This window comes from Anomalospiza imberbis, chromosome 4, assembly GCF_031753505.1.
Source record: "Anomalospiza imberbis isolate Cuckoo-Finch-1a 21T00152 chromosome 4, ASM3175350v1, whole genome shotgun sequence".
NCBI classification, from domain to species: domain Eukaryota; kingdom Metazoa; phylum Chordata; class Aves; order Passeriformes; family Viduidae; genus Anomalospiza; species Anomalospiza imberbis.
The window spans coordinates 59169739-59186460 of record NC_089684.1 but is presented as its reverse complement, the minus strand read 5'-3'; the positions used below and the strand labels follow the sequence as shown (position 1 = coordinate 59186460).

At 41.8% G+C, this 16722-nt stretch overlaps 1 protein-coding gene across 10 annotated transcripts in view; it reads right to left on the bottom strand.

The window, feature by feature from the left end:
- The window catches only part of SLIT2 (slit guidance ligand 2), a 260339-nt gene extending 251660 nt beyond the window's left edge, over window positions 1–8679 (bottom strand). For all 10 annotated transcript variants that reach the window (XM_068188773.1, XM_068188767.1, XM_068188775.1 and 7 more), the window contains exons 1-3: window positions 7080–8679; window positions 5231–5302; window positions 3948–4019 (exon numbers count right to left, since the gene is read on the bottom strand). In XM_068188773.1, coding sequence (XP_068044874.1) covers window positions 3948–4019; window positions 5231–5302; window positions 7080–7255 — 320 coding nt within the window. In that variant the 5' untranslated portion in view covers window positions 7256–8679. The remainder of the gene's footprint in view (window positions 1–3947; window positions 4020–5230; window positions 5303–7079) is intronic.
- Between the last annotated feature and the right edge of the window lie 8043 nt (window positions 8680–16722).

The window sequence follows — 16722 nt, the reverse complement described above, 5'->3', positions numbered from 1 at the left end:
TCTGGAAATCCAGAAGTGTTGTGAAAATCCTCCATGTCTTGACCCTTTTTGTCTTCCTGCCATGAAGCATATAGAAAACCACTGCTGACACATGACTGTGGTCTCTGCAAGAGAGGTTCACAAAACCCAAGAGGCCACATCCAGCCCTCTCTCTATGGCACTTGCTATTTACTGAAGAGCCATATACTCTTTAGAGGCCCTGCTCAAGAACATGGGCTCATATAAGTTACAGATAATAAAGGAAGTCTTGCAGATGGCAAATAATGTAATTATTGCAGATGTCAAGACTTGTAATTAGGCCAAGAGTTTTTAGCATTGCTCCAGGAACTACTCAGAGGTACAAACTATCCCAACCGAACTTCAGTGCATACAGCCCATTTCTCAGTCAAAGAGGGTTGTTTCAGCAGACAGAGCATCTACACAACAAAATAGACCATGCAATTCTTCTGTTCAGTATTCAGTCTGTGAAAAAAATCATGCAGACATGCCAGCTCAGACAGTGCTGTACAAAACTGGCTTGGACTGGACCCTTAAGAGCTCAGCACGTAAGAGCCTTCAAGGCTGTCAGAGATTGGAACTCAAGTGAACACTGCAGTGTATAGCCATTTATTTGACTTGAAGACTTCTCACAGAAGTATCCGCCTAAAAGGCTTACAGCAGTATCAACTTCACCAGTGCTTCCCCAGCTACTAAAGTTTACACGAATCTAAAACTTAATAAGTTGCTAATTTCCACCTTGTTTTTTCCTCTTAAGTAGCAGGCACAGGTACAGACGTGTTTATTGCAAACTGAAAACTTTTACTTTATTTCAGGCTGCTGTAATAATAATCACTTTTTACAGAAGTATTTACTGTAGCCTTGGGTTCCATCTCAGTTGTACAGTTACACTGCTGTGACACAAATTCCCATTGCAGAGCATATTAGGTCTATAGGTCAGAAATAGCTTTGTGTACATACTAACCTACAAAGTGTACTAAAGACCTTATTTTATTAAACTATAGGAGAAACCACCTGACAGATTTTTATGGATTTAATAAAATTCAATCTTAAGCAGATAGCTTCTGAAGAGATGAAAAGTTTCTTCTCTCTGAGATTAATTTGGCAAAGCATTTCAGGTCTTTCCTTCCATTAAAGGGAGCTGAGGATATCCAGCATTTTGAATTATCAGGCCTGTAAGTCAGCACTCCCAAGTTATTTATTATGCAACCAAACAGTTCTTTGGAAATCAGAGTTGCTAGTCTAAGAAAAAAATTAACTAAGACTGCAGTTAAAAACAAACAACAAACGCAAGAAACAAACAAAAAACTACCACCCAAACAAACAAACCCCCAGGACTTCACTTAGAGACATGGGCATTTCTTTCTTTACCAAAGAGAAACTACTGTGAAATCCCGTTGCTCACATTCAAGAGTGTTGAAGAACAGGAAATATCTTTTAAAATTAAGCCTGTATACACTAGCACGAGATATTTCAACATAACCAGTATTACATGTAAACAATCTTATAAATCAAATTGAGTTCATTTAAGCTGCCATTAAATTCTCTTATACCCTCTGCTTGCATACTACAAGGTCTGTGTCAGGTATTCTTTGACAGCAGCTTGGCACATTACACTTGGAGTGAAAATGTGACACCCTACACTCACACATTGAAAAGAAACTAAAAAGCTTTAAAGTACTTGCTATTTAATGTATAAAAGAAAATACTTGAATGAACTACCCACAGGTTTCCTGAGAAATCATTTTGGATTTCAAAATCCCAAGGAGATTAATTGGCTGCCAGATAACAATGTGCCTTCATCAGATGGACTTGGCAGTTGTAAACAAGAAGAATTTTCTCAGCTTTTCCCCACAAATATGAAATATTTGCTCTTAGCCAACAGCTGGGGCAGTTTAAAGACATCCTGCATATATATTCAAATTACAAGTCACCCACACACCTAACACAAGCTGAATTCCAGTAAATTAAAGAAATTGACAAGTGTTGGAGCAGATGTAATATAACTCTGAAAACAAAATATAATCTAACTTCATAGGTCTAAATAACTAAGTTTTCAGATAGCATAGTTTGCCTGCTAAAGGGTGAACAAATACAACTCACAAAGTAGCCAACAGAATCACAATTTCTCTTTAGAACTAGTATCTTATGTAAATGGAAAATAGCTATTGTTTTCCAATTATCAAGGGAAAACCAAAGAAAAATGAAACAATGTAATGGCAAAATACAAACACATCAAACAAGTAAGTTTTAACTACTGAAGCTCATTTTTCTCTGGTAAAACAATTCTATACTTCAGAAATATAAACAATAAAAGCCTTGAAGTTTTTTTGAAATTTGTTAATAAATCACATAGCAGGATCCTACTCTGAAATAATTAAGAAATAAGGCTGCTGATAAACTGTTTTAAAACTTTGCAAGAATTTGGTATCTCAGTGTCAAACCATATTCACAGTGAAAGTGTGGCCCTCAATTTTTTTTTTATATTTTGTATATGTGTATTTACTTTGCAATATGAACTACACTGCTGTTTAATTTTCTCTCTAGACACCATAAACCAAATCTAGGAATATGCATATATTATTCCAATACATCCCTCAACAGGAAAGGCTGCTTTAAATCCCTATACTTTGTACAAAGTTGAAAATACATTGTAAAAAGGCACTGAATTAAGTGCTTTAATATGACTTAGAAATGCACAGCCAGTTTTTTTTTTTTTTCCAAAGAGCAATCAATCTCATTAAAATTTATTTTTAAAGAAGTTGTACTATATAATAACACTCATTTTTTAGGTCAAAAAGTTACTTCAGTTTATTTGAAAAAAATAGGTAATTATCTCAAGTACATGATATTTCAACTATTATAGAAATATAGTTACACTGGTGGTTACTAATTCTCTTAAACAGCTTTGTCTATGACCAACCAAACCATAATCATTTGTGAGGTTTTTGTTTTAAACGCACAGCAACTGTGGATACAAAGTAACTATAATAAGACAAACTTTGTTCAGACCAGTGTTGCTTTTCAATTGAGGACAGTAGAAATACTTATATGAAGTTAAAGCAGCAGCAAATGAAACACTGAACAAGAACTCAGAGGCATGCTTAAAGAAAAGGTGATATAATGAAAAAGCAACAACTACAATGCCTAATAATGAAGACACGAGTCAAGTTCGACAGGAACGTATATATCAATACTTTCCAGGCTCCACACTACGTCCAACAACCCTTCAACAAGTCAGATATCCCAAGCTGTACAATACTTTAAAAAATATTTTCATTTGAAGTGTAACAAGATAAGAAGACACATACTGAAACTAGCTTGGTAATTACTCATTTTCTAGGTCTCACTGCAACCAAGGAGATGTTTGTACCTCAACTTCACCACATAAGGTCCTCTCACCTCTGTTCCATCTTCTCTCCCCAAAGTACTCAATCTTTTTTTTTTAATCCAAATTCAAATGATTTTTGAAAAATAACAGTTCATATTTTTTCTAAGCCTTTGTAAAAGCTTTCATCATATAAAAACTGGAGTAGAATTGGATCACTGCTATGTAACAAGAAAACATTTTCTTGCCAGTATTTGCCTCCAATAATGCATTGTATAAAACATCCAACACTACAGCTCAGAGAACAGCCTTCTTTTGGTGCATTTGAATCCTCAAAAGTCCTCACATATTCAAGATTAAAGTGAAAATATTAGATAGTATTAAAACTATTTCCTATGGGACAATTGCAGTTTGCACTTTGAATCCAGACTGTTCTTGAATGCTCACTCCCAACCGAGTCCCTTAAATACTGCTTGAGAATTTCTTACTTCTCTTGTGTCTCAGTAAGGCTAGAAGTCCCAAGTTAAAAAAAAAGTATTTAAAAAATCTGAAGCCTGAGTACCTTGACACAAAACTAATTTGACCCCAAAAAGTTGATACTTTTAGAATTAAATATACTTACAGCCTCTCCAGTTCTTTTAAATCTTGGAATGCTCCTCTCTCAATAGTACTAATCTTGTTCTCCATGAGCTGACTGAAATAGAGAAATTTTTAGATGTAAGTTTTAATATCTGAGATAACTTGTTGCACCAACAATGGTCATTTAAAGGCAGCCACATATTCTTTAAAACAATCCAACAGCTATTGTAGACTGACATCCACTTTAACCTTCTGTATCCCTGTCACCAACAATTTATATGGGCTCATATAACCAAAAGAAGGAAAATAAGCCTCGGTAAAAGGAACAGGAATGGATATTAGATTTGCTCATTTACTTAAGGAGCCACAAGTTAAAAAGCTACACAGATGCCTACAGGCTGCATGCACACACATCGCTGCCCTTCGGCAAGTTGTGAGACTCCAGTCTAGCAGTATGAAGGTGATACTAGTCTCACATGAGAATAACAAAACTAAAACTCAGAATCCTGGTGATGGGAGAAACATCAGTGAAAGACTGCACAGAGATTGTAACAGTAAGAGTATCTCTGTTTTGTAACAAAATCAAAAATCACTACAATGTTATACTTACTGCAGAGAGAAAAGGAAAAGGATTTTACAAGACTACTCGCTCAAATTAAACCGGCCTTAACAAATAAGCTAAGTAGTTAGATATTTCCTTCAGAAAACAACAAAAAACCAATCAAAAAACAAAACAAACAAACAAAACGCCCCACAATCTACCACCAGATTTTAAAAGCTCGATAATGCTTGGAAAAAAAAAATTTAAACAAAAAACTAAAAACCCACCCAAACCAACCAAACAATTCCTCCCTCAAGTTCAGTGGTAAAGTTTTTTTGTCCAGAAACTACAGAAGAGCAATAACAAATCACCTAGGACTTGCTTTCACATTCACTAAAGGAATAACTTTTTTTCTTAATTAACTCCCTTACAGTTCTGGTTGAGAGCACCCATTTTGAGTGTGAACTATAAATTTTACAGCCTTAAACTGAAGTAACTCCAATGGTTATTCAACCAATTTTAGCAACTTACTTGTAAGCTATGTGCTAAATTAGGTCCTCAAGTTCTCAATCTTAAAGGGAGATTAAAAACACTTAAACATTTTATTTAAGGGAATTGCTCACTTGTGCATAACAGTGTATAACACATAGCAGAGCAGTTTTAGGTTCAGATACAGTAATACAGTAGCTAAAAAGTGATAACCCATCCAGCTAATGAACTGAAATGTAACTACAACCTGTAGCATCAGTCCTAAGAGTTACCAATGAGAGAAAGAGAAAACTTACAGAACTCGAAGGTGCCTTAGACCAGCAAAGTCAGTCTTCGTGATTCTTGTGATGTTATTTCCATTAAGATCCCTAAGAAGAATAATTTGTAAGCAGCAAAATTAAAACATTCAAAAGCTATTTTTAAATTGTTTTGTTTGTTTTCACGGGCACAGCATTTTCAGAAGTTAGGAGACATAAACGAATGCAACAAACTATTCTTACAATTAACACCATGTGAGTCCCGAACTTCCAAGCAGCTGAAATACGATCTACCTTGAAAACAGTAGTTTGAAACTCTGTAGCAGGAGAGTCTTGGAAAGTCAGTTCTACTTGCCATTACAAAGCTCATGTTTATCTTTAACTACAGTCTTTACCAATAGAAGAGTTCAAGGAGAGCCTTGAATGGGGTTTATAACTGCATTTAGAAAAACCACAAGACTTAGTACATAGAGGTGTATATATAGATATATGCTACAACCGTTATTTGACTGTTACAAAAACTAAGTGACTAAAAAAAAAAAACCAGTTTTCACCATTTCAAGCAATTTTCAGATTTCCCAGTATGGCTAAAAAGGTGGTATAGGGCTTAAATACCTATAACAAATATTAGGTTTCAAACAAGCATTAAGGTTTCAAACTGCTGGAGAAAGTGATGGGAAATAAGATTTTGCCAAAACTAAGCTCTCCACTTGCTGCACAGGAAGCTATACTGACTGCAGAATGCAGAGCAAGTTCAGAAGCAACAGAAACCTGTATTTAGGCCCTAGCATTTCTGATCATACTTCTATACTACTTTTTTTTTTCTGGCGTATATGCCTCTTTTTCATAACTTTTTGGGTTTAAGAAATAAAGGTCTTTCAATTCAAATCACTACAAATAAAACCAGACTTGGCAATTCACGGGATAAATCTTTAGGAAGCGGTATTACAAGGAAGCTATTCTAACAATTATAGCTCATTCTCAACGTAGCAAGGGGGAAAAAACAAAAGTAGTATGTTTTTAAGTGCTTTATACCACATATGGCCGAAACACCACTGTAAAGAAACCACACAAGTCCCAGGAGGAATGTGTCCCTGATACTGTTCCTGAGTGAAATTCACCACTCCAGACGCGCGTTCACATGCCAATATTCAAATGACTTATCAGAGAGTAAGAAATAACGCGCACACCACTTCCACTCTCAGGACCCCTCTGGAAGGCAGCCTGATACACTAAATAACCGGCCACATATAGAAGACAGCCCAGCCGCCCGTGGAAGGAGGGAGGGAAGGATCACCGTTACGGCACGACTTCGTGCCCTGCGAGCGCGGCTATCGCACCCCGGCGTGCCCTCGCCCGCCGGCAGATGCGCGCTAGCGCCGGGGCAGCGCCGGCAGCGCGCCTCCGCCCGCCGCTCCGCGCCGGCCACCGCTGCGCGCCCGGGGCCTCCCTGCCCACGCCCGCGGAGCGCGGCGGGGCCGCGGCCCGGCTCTGCCCCGGGGAAGGCGAGCCGTAAAAGCCAAGTTTGACGGGAAATGGGCGCCGGCGGGGGGAGAGGCCGCTCCGCCGCCGCCCCGGGGCGCTCCCCGGCCGCGGTGGTGCCCGCCCCCGCTCCCAGCGGAGGCGGGAACCGCGCTGCTCACCGCGGCTTCCCGGGATGAAAGGCAGCGGCTGGGAATAGCGCCCACCTCTTCCGTGTCTCCGCGCATCGCTGTGAAACGGGCACGGCCAGCAGCAAGAGAAGGGAAGAGAAAACCCCCACCCAAAGGGCGTCGGGACCCTAAACCAGGCCGAGGCCGGGGGCCACCTCAGCCCGACAGGCGGCCGGAGCCCTGAAGGGAGCAGGGGGCCGAGGGGCGCTCGCCGCCGCCCCGGCCGGATTACTTACAGCCTCTCGGTGTTGCGGGGGATGTTCCTCGGGACGCCGCGCAGCGCCAGCCCGTGACAGTCCACGGTGCTCCCCGAGCAGGAGCACTGCGCCGGGCACGGCTGCGGCGCCACCGCGCCCGCCATCGCCAGCAGCAGCCCCAGGGACAGGGTGAGCTTCCCCCAGTCGCACATCATCACCGCCCGCTGCAGCCCAGCCGGGCCCACCGGCCTCGGCCCCGGGGAGGCGCGGGGCGCGCCGCCCTCCTCCTCGCCGCGGGGAGCGCTCGGGCAACTTTCACGGTGCGGAGACAGCGAAGTCCTTTCTATCCAAAGCCAAGTCAAGAAAACAACCCCGGAAAAGTGAGGCGGGTGGCACCGGTCGGCGGCTGAACGCAACTTCGCTAGGCGCGGGGCCGCGCCCGGGCCGTCCCTCGCTAGCCCGTCCGTGGCCGGGAGAGGCGGCACTTGGGTCTCGTCTTCACACGCTCCCTGCGATGGCGAGGCAAACCCAGGGGCTCAGGGTGCGGTGGAGTTGGGCGAGCTACTTATGTTCCTCTTCGCCCCTTTCAAAGCCGTGACTCCCCGCTGAGAGGCCGCGGAGCCCCGTCCGCCCCAGCAGCGCTTCCTGCGCGGCGGCCCGCGCAGCGCTGCAGCCGCTCCCACGCGCGTCCCCCGCCGCGGGCCGCTCACAGCCCCACGGGGGGCGGCGGCGGGGCTGACACAGCGCACACACCGCCCTGCCAGAGGCGCCTCAGCAAATCATACCCCTCTCGCAGGCATTCATCAAACTGTCTCACGGAAGGAGGAGGGAGGGGAAAAAAAAAAAAGTCAAACACACAAGATGCTGTTGGGCTTGGCTCTCCACCCCCCGCGCCCCCTCCTGCTGTACGCTCCCAAGCCAAGTTTAGCAGGAAAGGGCTGGTCCTAGACCACGGTAATAATAAGCAGTCGAGAAGTGATTCGTTGCCCTGCTGGAAGGGAGTTCATCCACGACCTTCTCCGCGGTGACAGATCACAGTTATAGATCCTCCTGTGATCCCGGGAGCACGGCGAGACAGAGCAGATAACAAGCGAAGTGCGGCGAGAGCGGGAGGGGCGGGGAGGGGTGTTATTCTGCTCCCCGTGGTCTCCCGGATACCGTGGCTTTGCTGCGGCAAAGGCACCTGATGGAAGAGGTGGGAACTGCTCAGTCTTTCCAGGTGAGGCCAGTTCAACAGCTCTTGGGCTTGCTGCAGGAAAGGGAGCAACTTTCCTCCTCACCCGGAGCACCCCGAGGCACAGCACCTCGGGAAGGGTTGGCGCCTCTTTCCCCGATCCCGCCGCTGCACCTGAGCTGTCGGTGCTCTTGCCGAACAGCCTAGCCCTCGCCTCCCTGGCGGCGGCGCTCCTCCGGCGCGGAGGGAAACGGCGGAGGGGAGCGGTGGGGAGCGGGAGAATGGAGGCGACACGCCGGGCTCCTTTCCTCGCACCCCGAGTCTTTCCGCTTGAACAATGGGCTAGCACCGCCGCTCGCAGGCCGGCCGGCTCTCCTCCCCGCCGCAAGGTGCCTGCCGCTGACCGCCGAAAGTGCTCCCCGAGCGTGGCCACCAGCCGAACGAGCCGCCGGCACCTCGCCGAGAGCTCCCCACGCGGCCGCCCGGCGCCCCCCGCCCTACGCGCCGCGGCGCCCCTCGCCCGCTCCCACGGAGCCGGGTGCGCCCCCCGCGCCGCCCTATATAGGGCCGGCCTGGCCGCGCCCCCCCGGCCCCGCCCGCAGCGCCCCGCGCCCGCTCACTGGCTGCGCCGCCGCCCGCCCCGGCCCGCCCGGCACGGCCCCGGCACGGCCCCGGCACGGCCGCCGCGGGGCGGGGGGTGCGCGGCGGCGCCGGCGATGGATGGAAGTTGGGGGAGCGCGGCGGCGGCGGCGGGGGAGGCAGGTTCCCCCAGCCCGGCCGGGGAGCGCCTCTCCTCTCCCCGCCGCACGGAGCGTGGAGTTGCTGCGCGAGTTTGCCACGCAGCCCTGGCCTGCGCGTGTCAGGTGCTCCACGAGGGAGAAGGGAGAGGAGGGAGCGGGACCAGGGTCCTTCGCGATGCTCGTGAGGGTTTTAGCTGGAGAGGAAAGGGGCGGAAACGCCGCTGGCTGCACTTGGAAATGTCTTGGGAGTCTCATCGAGGGTCCTCTCGTCTGGGAAAGAGGTCAAGGATTGTAGTGACATGTTTTTTGGTTGCAAATTTAGTGTGAAACACACCAGGAACTCTCATAGGTTACTTTCGAAAATAAAATAAAAGGGGTAAGTGTTATTCCATACATTAAAATATGTTGAGTAGCAACGTTAACACTGCTCCTTTAGAAAATAACTTCCATTAAAAAAAAACATTGTATTCTTAAGACACAACATGTTCCTAATATTCAAAGTGTGTTTATTGTCAGCACAACTTCTGCAATCCTAGGAAAATACTATGTGCATCTTAACGTTTTAACTCATTTTGTTCTTCCTTGCTTGTGAATTCAGTTCCATGCGATTTATAACAGCTCTTGAGACTCCAGTAATAGGTGAAAGTGATTTGTCTTTCATTAGACGGCAAACCCCAGCAGGGATGACTAAGCCTACAGCAAGGTGTAGTTTGGAAATGCCCAGGGGAGTCTATCGTTTCTTCCATATGGCTGGGTCCAGCTGAGTCTCTTCATCCCTGGGGTCTCTGCTGCACAATCCCCGCAAGAGGCTTACTGTGTCTTTTTGCCTGTTACCAAGAGGACAAATTCTGTTCTCAGAAATGCTATTCTAGAGCTGAGTTAATCTGCTGAAGTGGAAGCCAACAAAGTTACTCCTGACTTTTCTTAGTGTAGAATGTGAGCCCAAAGGAAAATTGCTGAAGATGCACATGCCTACAAAAGATTTGTAGTTTTTGATCCATTTGTTGAGGCAACGCTCAGTAAATATGATTGTTGCACTGTTTTCAAATGCTGATAATGGCATCTTTGCATTTACAGAGATGCAGATACTCCAGTTTTTACATTGATGCAGGAAGGTAAATTCAGTGAATGTAAGGGGAGTACATCAGCTTCTGTGTATAAATGCTTTTCACTCTTTTCTCTCTTTTGGTTGTTTTAAGTATTTACAAAGGATTTCAAAAGGAATTTGCAAGTTTCTAGCAAGCAACAGAAAATTAAAAAAAACCCTTATTCTGACATATTGCTTTTATACCTCTACTAAAATCCTCTTAAAATATAACTCAAGGCAGGCAAAAAAGAAGATAGAAATGTTAACCGTTCCATACTTTTCATTATTTGTTTCAAGTACCAGCAATGTGCTTAGTGCTGCAGAAGACAGAAAGAGAATAAACAGTGAATCTTTTTAATGTAGTAATTCTCAGAAAATCTAAATCAATTTTTAGAGCATTAAATATTGCTGAACTACTTTATGCAGACCTGATTCAAAATCTAAATTTGTCTTAATTTAATATACTTTGTTTTCAAAGAGAAGCATTCTAAGTATAAGCAAGATAATTTTTTATTCCTTTTTTTTTTTTGGGGGGGGGGGTTCATTGATTTTCAACATGTCCACCTTTGAAGCATACCTTTCAGTCATTCAGATTGATTTTCCTGAGTGTCTTTCCTGCCAGCATATTGAAACTCTCTCTTTGTGATCTAAAGACTTCCATGGGAGAGCTCCCAATGTCTGGATTTGTCTGAAGACGAGGCCTGTCAAACACACTCTGGTATCATTGCTGGAATATGAACCTGCAGAGTGCCCTGCAGCTGCAGAATTAACTGTCAACCACTTCCACAGTTTGGAGGGAAAATATTCCCATAGAGGAAGAAGCTGGGGAAAAATTCTAACTACATGATATATTAAAAGAAAAACAGTTAGAAACATTAATCAGTGTAAGAGCAAAAATATTACTGTAGCCATTTCAGAAAATACTGACAGTTTTCTCTCCTCTGGATTTCTTTGTACTGCATTCCACTCTTTGAAGAGTAATCTAAGGGGATACTCAAAAAGCTAAGAAGATCAGAACTATTAGCATAAGGAGATCAAAGTCAATAATAATAGGTAACATCTTCAGAACAGGATCCAGAACATCAAAATAAAAAGCAGCTACTCCCAGCTGGGGTTGGTAACAGTGACTGTGGCTGTGCACAAAGCTCTGTGCTCTGCAGATACATCTGACTGAGCTCGATGAACATAATCAGCTCTGTGAACATCACTGTAGCTTTACAAGGTGCCTGAAAGATACTGAACCAAATGACTCACCAATTTGTAAATAACTGGAGGTCAATAAGGTGAGAGAAAAATGGCCAACAGAGGTTTATCAAGAACAAACATTATAAACTAATCTGTTTTCCTTCTTTGACAACGTAACTAGCTTCTGGGTAAGGGGAAAGTATGATAGATGGTGATACTAGCAGGCCATTTGCCACCGTGCACACTAACATTCTCCTAAGCAATCTACTTAAATGTAGTGAAAATCTAATTGCTGGAACGTGGACACTTTACTGGGTAAAAAATTCCAAAGCCTATATGCAGGGTATGGTTGATGGTCAGAGAGTCCAAAGAAAGTAAACTCTTTTAAAAAGCTGTTAAGACTGTTATGTCACTGAATGATTCCATTAGTGATTGAAAATTAAGTATAACTATTAACAGATGATACCAGAATGGAAAAGGATTCAAGGAGCTTGCAAAGCAGAATGGCAAATCAAAATTATTTTGATAAAACTGGAGAAAACACGTATAATTAGTAAATCATAGGGAAGACATGAACATTACATTCAGAAAAGAATTTCAAATGCATAAATGCAAAATGACCAGCTAAGCAGCAGTACTTCTGAGGAGGATATGGAGATGAAAACATATCAACTCAAACTTACGATAAAGGAGATTCCATTACAGAAAGGCAGATATCATTCTGATGAGGTATATATTGCATAAGGAAGGTAGGCATTCTTAATTTCCTACTGATTACTAAAATTTAATGTAAGCTTCTGTCAGCTTTTATGAGTAGGATAAAGTCTTCAGTTTTGGACATCATTCCTAAAATATGCTGTAAATAAACCAGAGACACCTCAAGGAAAAATACAAAGAATAGAAATTTAAGCAAACATGAACTATGAAAAGAAGTTTGAAAAAACAGTGAAGTTTCCTATTTATAAACAAACAAGCAAGCAAAACACTTCACACCAAATAAACAACAGAGGAAAAAGCATGATAATACTTTCCCAAATTAAAAGGTTTCTGTAAGCAGAACAATGTTCAGTTAATATTCACAACCAGTAAAGGGCTTAATTTTCAGGAAAGAAGCTTTATGGATCAGGAAAGATGGTAGTAAATAACGGTCTGTATACTAAAGAATGATAATGGTATTTTTTTCATTGTCCCTAAGCCAAATTTTTACTGAAACTTTTAAAACAGATTCAGCACATACTAAATAGGAATTATCCAGATGTGCTGTATTTAGTGTCTGATTGAGGACATTAGATAATTGTCTTTTCACTTTCTTTTTAGCTGTGATTTTTCATGAGCATAAAAGAAGTAGCAGCATTAATAATTGTTGAAATGTACATCTGGCTCTGTGTATTACTTGTTTATTATTTATTATCACATATTTATAATCCAGGACCATCTAATGCTTCCAGTCAGAACTGTGCTTGGAAGTGAAGTGATACAACAAAGATATGCTCTCAATCCCCTGGCTTTTCATTTTTATGTAGATATATGTATGAAAGGCAGAGGGAAAAACATAAAATTTTTAAAAACTGGCAAATAGATAATTTTGTCTATCAAGCTAATGTGAAGTTCATTCATTATTTACCTGTAAGCAAGTGGAGATCTTCAGGAACAAGTAATGCAGAGAAGATGCTAGCAGTCAAATAAGAACAGAAGGGGAATATTGTGCTATGATAGGTGCAAAAAAAGTCATGAGTAGAACACAAAAATAATGCAGGATAGAAAAAGGATGTTGGAGAAAAGTAAACATATGCAGTGAGAACAAAAGCTTGAACTTGCAGCAAAAGAATGGGGTAACTACGTATTGTTTTGCTAAATAACCATGAAGAAAAGCCCCATACTTTTCTGTGAGAATCTGTTGAAACAGACACAGAAGGATAGGTGTAATCCACTGGAAGCCCTGTTTAAATATTATTTAAATAGTATTTTGCTTTATTGCTTCCAAACATTTACTTTTCTTTTTTTTTAACAGTCTCTTTGGATGGACTTGAGCTTGTATTTTCCCAGATTTAAATGTGTTGGTATTTCACAGCCTAAAGAGCAACTTGGACATTATAAGTGTACAGAATATTTTAGTTCATGAGATTTAATTTAGTTGCTAGCAATATTCTCTAGTTGTTATCTAGCCAAGTTTAGAACCAAAGTGTCTCCAAATTAAATACAGGATTAAAGAAAACTCAAGCTGGCAGGGAGGGGGTACAGGACCATGTCTGTGTTTGTACAACTTCTCCGAGGCAGCTAAGGATCAAACTTCATGACTTCTCTGAAACAACACCCATAATAAACATTACAACTGGTAGTAAATATTTCAGAAATGTATCCCTAATCTAAAGCTGAGAGACCTAAAGTTTATCCAATATCAAAGGGACACTATCAAATTTTTAAGATCACGGATTTCACACATGTAAAACCTTTAGGTTCCTGTAAAGCTATCTAGAGTCTCACAATGCTTTACCATAAAGTATGATTGGAAATTTATTTGAAAATTTTCCTCAGTTTTAGGAACTGAAAATGTAAACCTTGAATCCCTCCACTATCATTCTAATGGAATAGGGTGTATTTATTAATTTCTCAGAGAAGTAGAATTTCAAGTACTTTGTGCAGATCTGTTGTATAGCAAGACTCTTTAGAATTTACCCCTTCAGAGGAAACATTTACAGTACCTCATGGCTTGGTCTAGAAAAGTCTGGGAAGGGAAGAAATGGAAGAGTCTGGGCCAGGTGAAGACAGTCATATCACAAGACTTGGACTATGCACACTTCTTTTTTCAGGTTCTGTTTGCTTCACTTGTGCTTAGGTGACATGGCAACATGTCATTATTTCAAGATAGCTAGGCTAAATTTGTTTAGAAAAGGAAGGAGTTATATGAAAGGCTGTCCAACCAGCATCTGATGACTACTACATAAATGGATAACTCTACCTCCATTAAGAAGATAAATTTCCAAATATTATTTGGAAATTTAAAAAAATGGGATACTGAAACTTATAAGGAGAATGGAAGAAATGCTGCTGCAGAGAAAACCAGCAGAAAACATTGCCAATCTTTTCCCCAAGTTCTTATGCAACAAATAAATAAATTCATTTCACTATTTATCTGAAACCAAGATTTAAGTGCTTATTTATTGTGGTGCATCTTCACCTAGCAGTAAGTCTCATAATTTGTTCTAGTAAAGTCTGTAACCCTTAGCAGTGACCTCTCAGGTGCTATCAAATGTAGAAAATGTGATATCTGTTGTATGTTCAATACTCCTATGACATAGATTAATGAACACAATATATTACTTACCTTGCATGTGATGACACAGGGGACCTCATCCACCTCATGCAGTTTAAAAACTTTCATTAAGAACTATTATTTCAACTAAAAAATTACCTGTAATAATTTAAGAGGAATTTGTATCCGAGAAACCAAATCCCAGTTTAGAGTGTGCAAATTCTTAGACTTCATTATACTTTAGTGTAAAAGGGATTATTCAAATTATTGAGCCTGACATTTTGCATGAGACAGACCACTGCAGCTGATATTTCTGCATGAAGACTGGTAATTTGTGCTAAGCAAATAGCATCCTTGCAGGGTAAAGGATCTAGTCTTTTACTATGGAAAGTAACCAGTAAAACTCAGTCTTTAAATGAGTTGGGTTTGGCTTCATTTTGGCTTTTTGCAAACAGAAACCTAATTTTCACAGCAAGCACAGTCATGCTACTTTATCCTCATTTGTTTCAGTGTTAATGTCTAGACTTTAAATTAAATTGCTATTTTCCTTCCCTGGGGATTGCCACCCTGATATAGTTATAAACAGACAACACATCCTTTCTCACAGCATTCATTTTGTCAGGCTTCCTTTGTTGTAACTGAATCTGAGGATAAAATGGCTTTTCTTCTTGAGATTAACTTTTGCCTATTCCAACAATGCAACTCACAACATGTTTTCACTGTAATCTAGCAGCAGAGGTGGAACACTTATTCCTGGCACAAGGGAATAAGCTGCAACTGTTTGTTTAGGTATGTTGTGGTCTGATTTGCTTTGGTTTTTTTTTAATCTTTTCATAATGACCGTTCCAAGTCTTTCTCAGCTTCTCCTCATAGTTTTGTAGAAACATATCTGCCCCAAAGTAATTGAAAAGGGTTTCTCCAGGTTCACCACATGGTTAACTAAAGCATTTTTTCTTTCCTTTCAGGATGTATAACAATCAAATGGATGGATATGTTAATAGTACAAAGGATATTTTTCTGCAAGTTTAGATAATATGAATATTTCGCTTAAAAAAAAAAAGGAAAATATTGTTAACCAGCATGGACAGACTTTGTGTCTTTCCTTTTGCCTCTCTGTAAGGGCAAACTGGTCTGTTCACTGATAACCCTTCTGTTGGCCCTACCAGACCTGCTCTTCTCTCCGGCCTCTCTGAAGACTCAACCAAAAAAAAAGGAAACTAAAACCCACACCATAACTCAAAGCCCACTGGACATTTCAGATGTGAAGGTTTGGTTTCAGGGGTGGATTCATTTTGGAGAAAGGGAGGCTTGTAAAATGTCACAGTTGAGTACTGAGTTCTCTCAGTCTTTTCTGGCAATTATCCTTGAAGAAGTTGTTATGAACTGATTTTGTCTAATCATACAAAAACTTACTAGAACATGATATTTTCATTATGTATGCATTCTTTGTTTTCTTTCTTTATCACCACAAAGAACGGCTTAATGTACTTAAATTATATCTGATTAGGATTGAAATTTTGTCAGTTCTAGAGAGAACATTGCTGAACTTTTGTTTTCCTCTTTTTACTTAAAATTGATATTGTGAGGACAGACTTCTCCTGGAAAAAAACAGTTTCTTTCCATAGATAACAAAAGAAATTTTCTATAGAAATAATATTTAGCTATAAAAGCTGGTAGGTATTTTCAGCTGGATGTATTCTATTTAGAAACAAATTTTAACTCCTCAGTCACAGCCTAAATGAAGTTTAAAAAGGGCAAGTGCTGCATTCTGCACCTGGGATGAGGCAGTCCTGGATGTAGGTTCAGACTGGGGAATGAGATGCTGGAAAGCAGTGCCAGGAAGGAGACCTGTTCGATAGAAAGTTGAACCTGAGCCAGCAGTGCCCTGGCAGCCAGGAGGGCCAACCCTGTCCTGGGGTGCATCAGGCACAGCATGGCCAGCTGGGCAAGGGAGGGGATTGTCCTGCTCTGCTCTGAGCTGGGGCAGCCTCACCTCCAGTGTTGGGGCAGTTCTGGGCACTTCAATAAAAGATATTAAACTATTAGAGAGCATCCAAAGGACAGCAGTGAGGATGATGAAGGGTCTAAACGGGAAGCTCTATGAGGAGCAGCTGAGGTCACTTGGCTTGCTCAGCCTGGGCAAGAGGAGACAGAATGGAGACCTCACTGCAGTTACAACTTTCTCATGAGGGAAGACGAGGGGCAGACACTGATCTCTTCTCTGTGATGACCAGTGACAGGAC